Genomic DNA, 14,164 nt, shown 5'->3' on the forward strand with positions numbered 1-14,164 from the left:
AATTGACAGTTTGCCAGAATGTTGTCCTTACTTTCTCATTTTCTGTTCCACAAGACGAATCTTAACTTTCCTCACAAGTCCATCTTAATCAGTCACCGTTTCTACAACTATGGCTAATCTCCAGTCGTTCCGTGACAGATCATCTCCCCTTTTGATGACTATGTGACCAGCTTTCAGATCACTTCTAGAAACACGCCAGCATTGTCTAGTGGCAATAATAGAGAGATATTCTCCTCCAGCAGGACCAGAATTGCTCTGCTGGATACTGAATGTGACACCACCTCTTAGAAGTATGCATGTCCTCTCTGATGGTGTTGGATTCCAGGAGGTGGCAAGACTCCAGTGTGTTTCATGGTTTCATGGTATGTGTTTGGGAGTAAGTAATTCAGGACCATCTGGATCATTCAGGCTATCCACAGTGAGTAGGCAACTTTCCAGGCAACTGAGTGCATTCTACATTTTATTCTTGGCTCCAACAAAATTGCTTCCTTGATCACATCTTATTTGTCTTGCCGATCTTATAGCAACAAAACATCAGAAGCCGTTAATGAAGGCATCAGCTGACATGTCATTCAACATTTCAATGTGAATTACTCTACAACAAAGACATGTGAAAAGCAGACTGTAACGTTTATTCACCTAAACCAGTTCCTTAGTGTTTAACCTGCTCATGATAATGAGCTATTATCATCCTGGCTGTGTGATGGTGTTTTGGAATAATCATTGGATGCTTCTGAGAGTCAGGGAGGGATGCATTTTTCAGTCTTCCTCCCGCCTTGAGGATTCCATCATTGTCAAGAAAAGCATCCAATCAAAACAGTTTACTCAGGGGTGAAAGTTGAATGCCATTAACAAGTAACTTAATCTGATCTGGATGAGAGAGACAGAAATGTGCAGTCTTCACATTTAGTGTTTGAACCTTTTTAACTTCAGGTCACCCAAGTGAGATTTCTGGGATTACCTCTGCAGGTGGAGGTACTGTTTTCTCCCATAGGAACTTGGGTCCAGTAAACCAGTTTTATGTGAGAAGCTTGCTTGCACTTTGTTAAGAGAATATTGTATAATATGATCAGCTATATGAAATGTATCTTTTTATATTATTATTCATCAGTGAGTAACTACTTGTTTCTCACACACTTGAACCTCCTGAAGCAAGGTCTACAAGATTATTGTCAGTGGAGACATATCGCCTCTGCTAAGTAGTTGTACTGAGATGAGTTTTCTGAATCCTATTCAATACAAATGTGTGAAAATGACATGGTTTGTTGTTGCTGTACCCTAGTACAACCTTGGAGTCTGTACAGAAATATTAATCAATCCCTGAAATACCAAGTCCTTCCTTTAGAGTAGTGCTTGCTGTGACAGACACAACAGCAGCAGTCAGCTCTAACTTAAGGATTGTCGCAGCCTTGATTGTCGCTCCAGTGGACTTTGACACGACCAGATCACAAGTAAGAGATCCATTTTCATTCACGTGTCTCAAATATGAACACTGGCCATAATCATTTGATCTTTCCAAAGTCAGTTGATACATAGCAGTGAGGCATGTGATTTTCTCCAAATGCCAGATCACACTTCCAGCATCTTCAGACTGGTTGAGGTTAACTGATGAGTGGGACATCCCAGCCTGTGAAATGCCTACAGTTTCTTGAAACACCCTTTTCCCAGTTAGCAGGAAAGGAGCAACAAGCCCTAATGATTCATGAAGGGAGGCAACTGTGGAGAGTATGCCACGTCGGGTTTCTGGTTGATCCTTCAGAAAGGTATGGAAACTGAAACTGTCTGATTCAATGTCCAAGTGGGTTTTTAAGGCTCTTCATAGTGATGGATCATTAACGACGAGATCAAGAGCCTTTGGTTCAGTGGCACGCTCAGATGGTTTTACTCTCAAGCACTACGACTATGCACAACTTTGCATAGTCGCAGTAAACCCATAGCACAGAACTTTTGGGCTTCTTTTGCAAGCTGAATAGCTTCATCTACATCTGCTATGCTTGTGACAACGTCATCAACATAGAAGTCTCTCATAATGAATTGTGAGCCCGGAGGACACAGGCTCTCACTCTCCTTAGCAAGATGATTTAAGACGTAGTTAGCACATCCAGTTGAAGATGCAGCACTGAAAAGGTGAACTTTCATGCAGAATTCTTTTACATCTTTATTTCCATCTTCACACACTCACAGTGAACACCGCAAAGGAAAAAACAAGTAATTACTTACAGCTTAATCTTAGAAATAAATGTTTGATTACAAGACAGAGTCTGAAAGAAAAAAAATGTAATCTAGTTAATCAGCTTAAAAGATCCTGATAGAACCAGCTGGCCACAAAGCAAAACAAAACATACTCAAGGCCATATTGTACACATCTAAGTAACGCTGAATGTGCCATTTCCAAATTAAATGAATAAATGATATGCAAAAGATGGAAAATGATCCCAGTGTGTCGTAAATGGACACTTCACTGTTTCACTTCCTGTAGGAATCCTCAATCAGGGGGATCTTTCTGAGGTAACGTGTAGATGCTGCCCATAGGCTGCCTGACTGAAATCTTGTAATTCAAGAAATATCCCAGCAGTGACCACATAGTGGCTGTCCTGGCTGTCCAAAGACGGAAAATTGTTTCGTGTTGCTTCGTGTTGCAATACTGAACAAATTTCAGCTGTTCAATCGGGAGGATCTATGTTAATGTTAATATGGAAATCCTGTCCAGAGCCGCTTCCTAACGGTAACCTTGTAATTCAAGGTTCAACAGTCAAGAGTGGAAATATTTCTGCCTGCTAAAAATGTCTATGCTTGCCTAGTTTTTTATTTATTTTTTTAAAAATGTATTTACTTTAAACTGAATGAATGAGTCCCTTTTCATGCTAGAGTCACTTTTATGCTCTGCCTTTTAATGTGGGGCAAGGCTCATTTTGAGTGACAGGGTTATGATTGGTTGATACTGAGTTGATGGTTTCACTAAGAGCTTCTCTTCAGACCTGCTTGCACACTTGGATCATGAACACCTCGAGTCCTGTAATTTGCAGCTTCTCCGTAATGTTCTGAGGCTCTTAAGGTTATGGTCTATATTCTGGAGAGTTCTCCAACTGTGTAGGCCTGGTACTTTAAGCATCTCACAGATTTTCCCCAGATATATTTATGTTGGTTTATATTTCTTTCTACCTTGTATAATGTAAATTTTTCTTCTGTATTATTGTTATAAGTTATGCTGCATCTATGTGGGGGGATACCCACACATTTAAAGTTAGAACATTCAATAAAAAGACGTTTCGTTCAATCCCACACTAATGAAACTCACTGGTTACAACAGCACAATAAATAAGAAAAATAGTGTTTAAAAAGCCAAAATACTATACTATGCACAAATGGTTACTACATACAGTAAAATACACCAAGATTTATATGTTTATAATATAATATAATATGATTTTTAAAAATTATTTTCCTTTTTTTCTTCTCTTTTGTGAACCCAGACGTTTCCATGTCTGTGACTGATGTTCCTGTATGTGTTTTCTTTGTTTTTGTACGCTGTAATCAGAAGAATCTGATCCTTTTGCAAATTCTATTGAATTTTATAGTGTCTGTTAGGCCAAGCTCATCTTGACTAGGAGTCATTATTCATTTGTTCTACTGTGATTTTATGATTGATTTATTCCTTTGTTTTGCTGAGTAGGAGCGATGGGCTGAGCCAGCATATCCTTCCCTTTGTGGTTAGTCTGTCAGGATGTGTTGCCCTGGTGAGCCGTATCTCTTCGCCTTTATCCCCTGTCATCACAGGCAGCAGCTTCGACCTTTAGCATTATATGTAACACTTACAAATATTTTAAACTTTAACCCAGATTCATCCTGACTTGTCATCTTAAAAGTGAATAAAGGTGGTATATATTTTTGGAATTACGTCTCCTGGTTAACTTTTGGATTTCCTGAAATTCCCCAAGGTGGCGCTGTGGCAACACAAATGTTTGTGTCTTCCATGTAGTGGTGCCTTGAGCAGTGGACTCCTGTCTATAGCTGCTGTGCTTGAGGATTCACATTCAGCTTTATTGTAACATTACAGATTTTAAAAAGTAAAAAGTGTCTGAAAAAACTTTTGTTACAGAGATCCACAAAATAAGATACCATATTTTAGATATGTGTAAAACTCCAAAATAAAAGTGCATATGTCTGACAAAAGAGCAAATAAATAAATAAATAAGTAAACTCTCTGATAAGCGTTGCGTTCCTCTACAGTGCAGCTTCCAAACCTGATGATACAGCAGGATACCTCCTGGGATATACATGGAGTGGAAGAGGACACAGAACACAGCTTAGGAACATCAGATTTTAGTACCTGATCAGTGGTTTTTCCAACAAATCTTAATTTGTAAAGTCAGGCGCAGTTTGTTTTCACTCTGAATGTGTTGTACTCTAGTATAACACAAAATCATTAAAGAGAAAAATAAAATTTTTCTCTTATATATATAAAAAGTATTTTCCTGTGAAATGCTTATGAAAAAAATTCCGATTGTTATTTCTTTGACAAGACTCAAATAAAACACCAGGCATGGCCAAATGAGTTTCTTTAAAGTACATTTTATTGCAGGTGTAATGCTGTATGATAAAATGCTGTAGATAAAATGGCATATAGTGTAAAAGTTACAGTAAAATATATAAAGAAAGTTTATTGTGGAAAAAATAAATGTGTACAAAAAATATAATGCTTGCATTCCCTGCTGGTGTATAAATGTATTTAAAAAATATTTCCATTAATAACAATGTAATATATATAATATATAATGTCATATATGCAACATGTAATAAATTCCTGAGTCTTCAGATAAACATAATGGAGAAATCTTTTTTTTCCATAGCTACATTTCTAAAGTACATTCCTCTGAATATTTTTTTGTTTCATAATTAATTGTATTTTGTACAGACTGCGACAGACTGGCAACCTGTCCAGGGTGTACCCCGCCTCTCGCCCTATGACAGCTGGGATAGGCTCCAGCGCCCCCCGCGACCCTGGAAAGGATAAGCGGAAGCGAATGGATGGATGGATGGATTGTATTTTGTAGCTGCACAATAAAAACTGGACAAAAAAATACTTTAAAAATATATATTTTATCAAATCTCATTTTATTGTAAAAAACGTAATTTACCAAAACTGCTTGGTATGCTTGAATATAATATAAAGCAAGTACATTCTACTCTAAATTCTTAGGTTAGTACCGTATTATCAGTATTATTATATAAGCTGTTGGATATATGGATGAAAAATAAATGTATAAAGGCGATCACTCTGCATCGGATGGTTTCAGAAGCTCCTTCTCAGCTGCCACGGTGTCTCCGTCACATGTTTCTGCTGTCTTTTCTTCAGTGGCACAGGTTTGACAGTAGTCATTGGTGGCCTGGGTCTTCTTTTCTTCGCTTGCTTTGGTCAAGGCAGACATGTCCACGATGGTCGACGCATTCTGGTAGTCGCTGGAAGTCCGACTGATTGTGTTTTGGTAGAGCTGAAAAAGTGAATGTTGGTAGTGATTACGCTGCTACATTCCCATATGTGTTTGAGTATAATTTAACACAAATATAGGCCTACATTCTCCTCTCGGTCTGTGAGCAGGTCACACAGGAAGGACACCAACTTGGAGAAAGAGGGGCGGTTAGCGGGATCCAGGGCCCAACACTTACACATCATCCCATACCTGCAGAAGAACATACACAACACTACTGACTTAATAAAAGCAAAAGTTATATTTAAAAGTCCAGAATAGCTAAAGTTTCAAAACAGAACAGAAACAGAGTATTATTTTTGATTTTTACTGATGTATTAATGTGATTCTGTCTTTATTTGAATCCTAAAATAATAGTTTTCTTAAAACAACCCATTACATTTATGAAACATTTAAGATGAGACTTACACAGTTTCATTGGCATAGTATGGACACTCCATCTTAAATCCTCTCTCAATCATTGAATAGAACATATGATCCACCTTTATGCCCGGGTATGGAGTGACACCTGAGTCAAACATCATTGAGACATTAGAACTGATTGTTTATCTTTTGAATGTGCTGCTCACAATGAGTTAATGTTTGTGAAAGTTACCGAGTGAGAAGATCTCCCAGAGCAGAATGCCATAAGCCCAGACATCGCTCTTCATGGTGTACATTCCCTGGAAGATGCTCTCAGGAGCCATCCACTTTACTGGCAAACGCACCTGTGAGACAGCAGAGCTCAGTCACCCACCCGCAGTGATTAACATAAGAGTCAGTGAATAATATAAAATGACCATAGTATCATCCAACATACGTTTCCTCTCACGACATAGTTGGAGTCGTTGTCGATGTCCCGGGCGAGTCCAAAGTCACCGATTTTCACCTGCCTGCCGTTTGTCACTAAGACATTTCGAGCTGCCAGGTCCCGATGGATACACTGCAGACAAAAGGAGCAGTCATCAGCATATGTTTTGTGTATTTATTTTGATATGCAATTTTATTTTAGTTATATTTAAATAATTTCCCTTGAACTGTGCGGTTTATAAAATTCCAAATCTCCCAAATATAGATATATTATGACAAAATGCAAAGAACTAAGAAACCAACACAGGTGTTTCAGGTTAAGTCTGCCTATTTAGGTCTAAATTGATCATCAACACAGAGGAACTAAAAAGACTAAATGTGTTTCTGCAGAGAGGCTGGGTGACAGAGGTTTGTCTGGTGTTTGTCGCCTACATTCTTGGAGGAGAGGAACTCCATGCCTCTTGCCACTTGGAAGGCAAAGCTCAGCAGGTCATCAAAGGTCAGGGCTTCCAGGTCTTCCGTCTGCTCGTCTGGGGTTTCAAAGCTCTCTGGATCTGCAGATAAATTGTGTTCAGCCACCATTTCTGAATCTCACAGTAGTGTGTCAACCTCTGTTCACACATACACCTTTTTTTAAACGTCTTTTTTTCACCATGATAACGTGCATGCTCTGCTGGCCTTATTATCACGTTTCTCACCTTCACAGCTGTCCATGTTGTCAGAGTTGATGGTAAGGAGTGCGATGTCCTCCTGCCCCCCTGTGGTAGCGGTGTACATAGGCACGTAATTATCCACTGGTGCTTCCAGCGCACTGAGAAAAGACAAATGTAACACAACTGTAATGCCACACCAACTTTGCAGAGAATAATTTAACAAATAAACAAAAGGCAGCACTGATATAGAAACCTGTCTCACCTGGGGCATTTCCTGAGCTGCAGGTTGTGGTAGAGGCTTCTGAAACGGTCTTTGTCAAAAGCGTCAGTGACAGACTTGTGGTAACGTTCACAGTTGTTTTTTAAGTAATTCAGCAGGTCTCCATGACAGCAGTACTGGAAAATCAGGTATACTGGTCCTAGATGAGGGGAAATTAGGTTATTTTAAAACTTCTGTTTGACATTAATATACAAGATCATGACTTGCGCACAAGATTTATGCCAAATAATCAGAAACCAGTGCAGTAGGTCTCATCTGAAAGATGAGATTGTGCATGTGTTAAACGCACCAGAGTCTGTGCATGCACCGAGCAGGTTGACAATGTTGGCATGGTGTCCAATGTGAGTTAGCATCTTGAGCTCTGACATCAAAGCCTCCTTCTCCATAGTCTGGTGTTTTTCTGCAGAGTCAAGTACAAGATTAGCACTTTTAGGTATAACCCCTTTTAACGCTCTGCATTTCACTCATGAAACGAACACCAACCTTTCAGCATCTTGACGGCCACCTTCTGTGAGACTCCTGGCTTTTTGATGCCATAAGCTGTAGCCTGGACCACCATGCCAAAAGCTCCAGAGCCCAGTTCTTTACCTGAGGAGGACAGAAAAACGCTCAAAATTCAGTTTTGTTCATTATATTGACGAAGTTTATCGACACGTTGTAATGAAATATGAGGGAAAAAAGTGTTCACATTAAGTTAGTTTTTAGATTGAGCTTATTCCATTAAAAACTAAAGACAAATGATTGTTCTGCAATATTAAACCAAAGAGTTGCGGCCTCTTAAAGGTGTCCTGTTGGGGCCCCTTGACATGTTTCACGTATCTATCTGGTTAGAAGTTCCGGCAAAGAGACATTTCCTCTTTAAACGTGGTGTGTTGCTGAGTTCAGACAACACTTTGAGGCCCAGAAAGGTAAAACTCTTCATAAAAAAATGAAAAGAGGAAAGTCTGAATATTTCACAGATAACACATTTATGTAGAAGAACTTTTTTTCCTCTTTTTTCTGCTTCAGTCTGTAATTTTGCAAGCCCTCAAGTACGTCTTGTTACCATTTGAAGGGCCTCTCGTTCTTTTAATGGTTTCAGAGGTCTGCTAGCAGCTAAATCAATAATTTTACATATATTTGAATGTTCTTTTAAACCTCTTCTTACTGACTGAGTGCAAAACTTTACATTGCATTTATGTGTTGATGCATATATTTAACCCTGTAACCTAGTTTACTTCATACCCAGTTCAAGGTTCTCCCTGGGAAACTCCCATTTCCTGTCATACTCAAAGTCCTTGAAGTTGATGTAGATGTAATCATTATCACTGGGTCCAGTCATCTGGATCATCTGAAGCTGAGGCTGATATTGGGGTTTCTGCTGGAAACATAAAAGGTTTGGTGTCATGTCTTTGTGTGTGTTTGCATTTAAATGTATGCTGATACAACTTATTTATATTTACCTTCTTTTTGATAAAACACATGAGCGCCATAATGGCGACTATCAAAGCCAGAAGCAGAACCACACATACTTTCAGCAGGAAGGAGTTATCCTCAGGTGGCTTACCTAAAAAATAAAACAAAACAAAACAGTGTGAGCATGAAAACTTTTAGATTTTTTTTCATCAAATATTTTCAGTAAATATATTCATTAAAGATTTGTTATTACCAATAGAGGACTGAGGTGGGATAATCATGAAATGGGTTTTGCACCAGGTTCCAACTGAGTTTGTCAGACAAAACCTGAATTGGTCTCCTTTCACCACGTCTTTGCTCACTGAGCTCTTGATCGGCTTGTTGCAGGAAAAATTAGAGTCTGTTTCAGAGACTGTTTTAGAGGCATTTGGGAACTCATCCCAGGACGAGTCTGTTTCACAGCTGCAGTAAAACAAAGTAAAAGGAGTTTAAATAATCAGAGCTAAAAATGCTCTCTGAGCTGAACGACTGTGCAGGTAATCATACCTGTCATTGGACTTAGAGCAAACCATCCAGGTATAGTTTGCTGGCACCAGACTGGCAGTCTCAAGGTTGATGGTACCATCATCCTTATTAAACAAGAAGTTGAACTTTGGTTCATCTGGAACAAAATCAGATGATGTCAAACATAATTACATTTAAATACTAATAAAAATGTAACAAAGGCTACATTAACCCACCTACAACACACACTGATATGGTCTTTGTTTCCTTTTGTCCTCCAGCCTCCAGGTGTAACTTATAATCTCCTGATATGAGTGGATCACAAAGCTTCACAGTCCTGAGAAACAGTTCATTATAGACCTCATATCACATGATTACACTGGACAGCAGCAGTTCTCTGTTGCTGCTCATGAAAAACGTGAATGAATGGATATTTTTACACTTCTACATGGTGACAGTTTGCTTCATTGAAGTACCTGTGCTGTGTTACCCATGTCTCCCTGACACATTTAGTCCTTTTTTTGTCAGGAGTCTCCCAGGAACAGTGCTGGAGAACAGGATGGTAGGAAACAGTGGCCTGCAAGCAGGTGCTGGATGCCTCCTGAGCTGATATGATCTTGGTCTCATCCAGCTGTGCAGAGAGGGAAACTTCATCTGAGGAAACACAAGAATAAACCAGTCAGATTTATTCAGTGGGAACAGTTTCAAATAATAATGACATGAAATGAAGTCTACTAACCCGAGACATGAACATCAACAGACTTTGAGTTTTTATTTGTACTCGTGCAGGTGTATGTGCCGCTGTGCTCCTCTCTCACTGATCTGATGGACAGGTAGGCCATCCGAACACCATAATGTGAGTCATTTTTAATGCACATCTGGAAGAAAAAAACCATAATAATGATCATTTGCAGGATGATTATCAGTGAAGTACTTTGTGTCTCAGACTGAGTAATATTAAAGAGGTCAGTCAGTTTTCAGACAAACATAACAAGAAAGTTTAAGGAAACTCTCCCTGATTACAGGACATTACTGTACCTCCTCCTCTGGTTTACATGACAATGTCCTGGCATCGAGCAGTCTTCCTCCTTTCTCCCACACAGGTGGTGTCAGACTGTATCCGTTTACTCTGCAGCGAAGCAGCAGAGACTGACCTTTGCTCAGGGTGACAGTAGATACCTCATCTTTGTTCATTACACTGCTCTGTAAGTCTGAAACACACATCAGGGCCTCAAGTCAAAAATATATTTGGCAGGCAGAATTTGTCATTTACTTCTCTGAGATTAGTTAGTGAATCTCTGAGTAAACATTGTTTTTTCAAGTATTTGAACCAAATTTTACTCAAATTAACTCCTGTAATAATTTATGGATATATTCTTTGTGGATGTATTAAATTTGTTATTAGTTAATTTAAATCCAGTTACCGTAGTCATACAGTTGGGAGCACTCTTGTCCTTCAGTATTGTTTGCACAGCACATCATTCCTATATCATAATATTGAGCGCTTGATATTTTGCTCTCTGTCTTTCTGTCACTTTCCTTTAAACTCTGTTTTACATCCTTGTTACTGTTCAAACAGAGAAAAAAATTGTTAGTGGTGTAAAATTATGTAAAATTATATTCGCTGTGTCTTTGACATACATTATTATCAAAGCTTGTCTAATACCATCTATCCTAACCACCTACCAAAATAAAGCATCTCTCTAAATGATTCAGTCTAAAATCAGACATTAAGAAGTGCTGCTATTCTAAAGTTTGCATAAAAACGTAAAGGACAACGTCTTACCCAGACCATTGGATTGTGGGTTTGGGGAAACCCTCAGAGACACACTTAAAAAGCGGGGAAGTATCTGACACGTCCACACCATCGAGCATCAGCTGTGGTTTTGTTGGACGTTTTGTTGGAGGTTTTGTTGGACGTTCTAAACAACAAAGAAAACAATTAAATTCATTTTATTATCACTAATTTATGATCAAACAGATTGTTTGAGTATTGTCGAAGAAAGAAGGTGAGAAGCTGTTACTCACTCATTACATAAAGAATCACAGTCGTGGAAAACATGGTGGCATTTTTGGATTCACAGGTCAGAGTGTACGCCCCTGAATCTGTCTCAGAAAGCGGTGATGTAACCATGGACTGACTCCCATTTCTGCTGAGATTAAAGGAAACGTCTCAGTTTAATTGCATAAAAAGATAAAAGCACCCAAACAGAAACACAGACGGTCACTTACGCTGTCATTACTCGGTCTTCTCCTCTGATCCAGTGGCAGACAGGAGATCCAGAGAGGCCCTCCAGGGAGATGATGAGTTTCTTACCCACAGCCAACTCTTTGTTGATGGAACCAGATTGATTCTGATAATCAGCTGGTAGCAAACATGCTGCCTGAAGAACAAGACCCACCATTTAATCCTCCTTTATTAAGCAGCAATAAAATAATCACTGATGGCAAGATGTTAAGAAAATGGTTTACAAAAACACATAAAAAGGTTGATTTAGCAAATAATTGTCTGAAGTTGTAATAAAAGCTGAGAGATTGTTAATCACCAAACCAAGCATAAACATTGCTTCAATTTTACATATTAAGACAACATAAAAACACATAAAATATTAGAGTATATAATTATTTAAGAAAAATAAAGCAAAAATGGAGAAGCACTGTATGAAAATCAAAGTAACTATTTATTACTTCCACAGGATTTAAGAGGGTAAGTAGCGGTCACGTGCTGATCATCAGTAATCATGAGCACCTCTATAAAACAAATGTTTCAGTGGTTTTCTGGTCTGGAGCATTCAGGCGTGAAAGAGTAACAACATCAACAATCATCTCAGTGAATGAATTGTTGCTCCCAATCAATCTGGGAAGGGTTACTCGGCCATTTGAAATCCATCATTCTACAGTGAGAAAGACTATTTACAAGTGGAAAACAGTCAACACAGTTGCCAATCTTGCCAGGAGTGACGTCCCAGCAAAGTCACCCCAAATTCAGACAGTGCAAACCTCAGAATCAGCAAGAAGCTTGTGAGCTACACGTCAGTCTCTATTGGCTTCAGTTAACATTGTAATTATTAAAGTTCATGACAGTACAATTAGAAAAAGACTGAACAAACACAGCTTGTTTGGAAGGGTTGCCAGAAGAAACCCTTGTCTCTCTAAAAATAACATGGCAGCCCAGCTTAGCTTTGCAAAGTTGAACAAATCTGAACATCTGAACAAACCCCAAGACTTCTGGAACAATGTCCACTGGGCAGTTGAGCCCAAAGTGGAGACGATTAGCCGTCATGCACAGCACCACATATGATGAAAAAACTAAACACATCATATCAGCACCAACACCTCATACCAACTGTGAAGCATGGTGGTGCAGGGGTGATAACTTGGGCTATAAGAATGACTGATGACCTCACACAGAAAACTATTATTAAAGCTATTGCTGCTAAATCTTGGGGGTCTACTTATATTTTTAAACACAGCTTCTGCATTTTGACTCAGTATTTGTTAAACAAATAATGTCACTGCTAAGTGTCAGATGATTATTTTAATTTGTCCTGTCATGTAAAACCATAGAAACGAAAGTGGGTATACTTTATTTTTCACACAACTACATGTGTGAAAATATTAAACTATGAACTGGTTAAAAAAATGTCCATTACTTTTATAATGGAATAAAATTTGGACGCAGAGTTTTTACTGAAATGAGACAAAGTGACAGATTTCGAGAAATGAAACAGGAGTACCATTTCCCCCTGTGATGTTTTAGAGCATTTTGTTGCTCTGCATTTTTGTGTTTCTGCATACTCATGAAACAATGACACTGTCATTAGTGAAAATAAGATAAAGCTACACAAAGTTTGAAGAATATTTTCTTTTGTTTATACAAAAAAGTGCTTTAGTGGAATTACTTCATATTGGAGTTCTAATGGTTTGTGCATATATTATTTACATTTATTTTCTGTCAGTTCAGCAGTTGTACAGCATCTACTAAATTGTGTTGTTTTTCCTCATTATTTTCCAGTTAAAGCAGCTCTTACTTCATGATTGGGCACAGATGGTTGGGTCTTCCCATCATCAGACAGTGCTCCAACAGCACACAGCAGCAGAACAGCTGGAGATACAGAAAATGAAAACTTCAGTTCAAACAAATGCACATTTCCCGAATTATTAGAAATTTACTGGAAAATAACAAATTAAACAGGAATTGATTATTTAATTTTAAAGAAAATACAGCTTAAGTAAATAAGCAAATTTGAAAAAAAGCGCAATGCAACACAGTCATGCGGACAAATGAACTGATGTGTTTAGTGCTTCCTGTGAATTTATTAATGGCACAGTAGTAATTTTTTTTTATTATATTAAAACAGAAATGTTAAACACTTATAAACTATAAAAATCACACAAAGTGTAATTTGTGTTTTTTATAGGGACACACACCTATTATTTCGGATATTTATTTTCTTTCTGAGAGCATCATATGTCACCTTATATGAACTACAAATGTTAGCCTTAACACTTGTCAGTCGCTGCTGAGCCTTGAAGTTCCTCAAACTGAAAATGTAAATCTTGATGTCAACCCAATATTTTATATCTGAATCTTTATTTCTAACATGCTAATTTTAAATTTTTGAACCCTAACTGGTAAATGGCCAAACGTGAAGCTAAAAGTTGCACTACTTCAGTGGCAATAATTCAGGCCACAAAACAGGGATTTGAAAGAGTCTTACTCACCCGCAATCATATTTTGGTGCCTCGGCATTGATGCGTATTTTCTGGCTGGTTTACATGCTCACTCTGTGGCTAGACTGGCGTACAAGACGTCCGTATGTGCCTTATAAATAGAGGAAGTATAAGACCATTGGATGACGCTGAGAGCCTAAAATGTACACGCGAGATACTGTCAATCCGCCAGTATAACGTTGTTGGAGATTTAAAAAATGGAAGTACAATAATTTTTTTCTGGGTGTTTTCATTAAGAAAAAACTGAAGAGGCTGGTTTCTACGTTATCAACATGACAGAGAGGGAGAAGAGAGATATTGTATGCATGCTGGGAAATATT

At 38.3% G+C, this 14,164-nt stretch overlaps 2 protein-coding genes across 2 annotated transcripts in view; one reads left to right on the forward strand and one right to left on the reverse strand.

Annotated features, from left to right (window-relative positions):
* Nucleotides 1-4,469, forward strand: part of LOC102082737 (extracellular matrix protein FRAS1) — a 473,764-nt gene extending 469,295 nt beyond the window's left edge. Inside the window, exon 9 of the mRNA XM_025910089.1 lies at nt 4,231-4,469. Coding sequence (XP_025765874.1) covers nt 4,231-4,248 — 18 coding nt within the window. The 3' untranslated portion in view covers nt 4,249-4,469. The remainder of the gene's footprint in view (nt 1-4,230) is intronic.
* An 83-nt stretch (nt 4,470-4,552) lies between these two features.
* LOC100700726 (receptor-type tyrosine-protein kinase FLT3) lies at nt 4,553-13,954 on the reverse strand. The gene is made up of 24 exons (XM_019363121.2): nt 13,836-13,954; nt 13,142-13,215; nt 11,343-11,494; nt 11,139-11,263; nt 10,897-11,032; nt 10,535-10,677; nt 10,149-10,321; nt 9,850-9,988; nt 9,587-9,764; nt 9,347-9,447; nt 9,153-9,267; nt 8,860-9,068; nt 8,654-8,757; nt 8,436-8,571; nt 7,695-7,799; nt 7,501-7,611; nt 7,194-7,350; nt 6,977-7,089; nt 6,711-6,832; nt 6,289-6,411; nt 6,085-6,196; nt 5,898-5,997; nt 5,576-5,681; nt 4,553-5,492 (listed from the first exon to the last, which is right to left on the reverse strand). The coding sequence occupies exons 1-24, from the start codon at nt 13,861-13,863 to the stop codon at nt 5,274-5,276; spliced, it is 3,081 nt and encodes a 1,026-aa protein (XP_019218666.1). The 5' UTR covers nt 13,864-13,954; the 3' UTR covers nt 4,553-5,273.
* Nucleotides 13,955-14,164: the final 210 nt, after the last annotated feature.

The sequence above is a fragment of the Oreochromis niloticus genome, linkage group LG9 (assembly GCF_001858045.2).
Source record: "Oreochromis niloticus isolate F11D_XX linkage group LG9, O_niloticus_UMD_NMBU, whole genome shotgun sequence".
Lineage (NCBI taxonomy): Eukaryota > Metazoa > Chordata > Actinopteri > Cichliformes > Cichlidae > Oreochromis > Oreochromis niloticus.

Bases quoted from the DNA above. Each gene is read 5' to 3' on its own strand.
- LOC100700726 (XM_019363121.2), bottom strand. From the start codon at position 13,863: ATGCCGAGGCACCAAAATATGATTGCGG. The intron at 11,264-11,342 runs GTAAGTGACCGT...CTTTAATCTCAG, and splicing joins GAAGACCGAGTAATGACAGC to CAGAAATGGGAGTCAGTCCA. The intron at 9,069-9,152 runs GTATGATTACCT...GTTTTACTGCAG, and splicing joins TGCTCTAAGTCCAATGACAG to CTGTGAAACAGACTCGTCCT.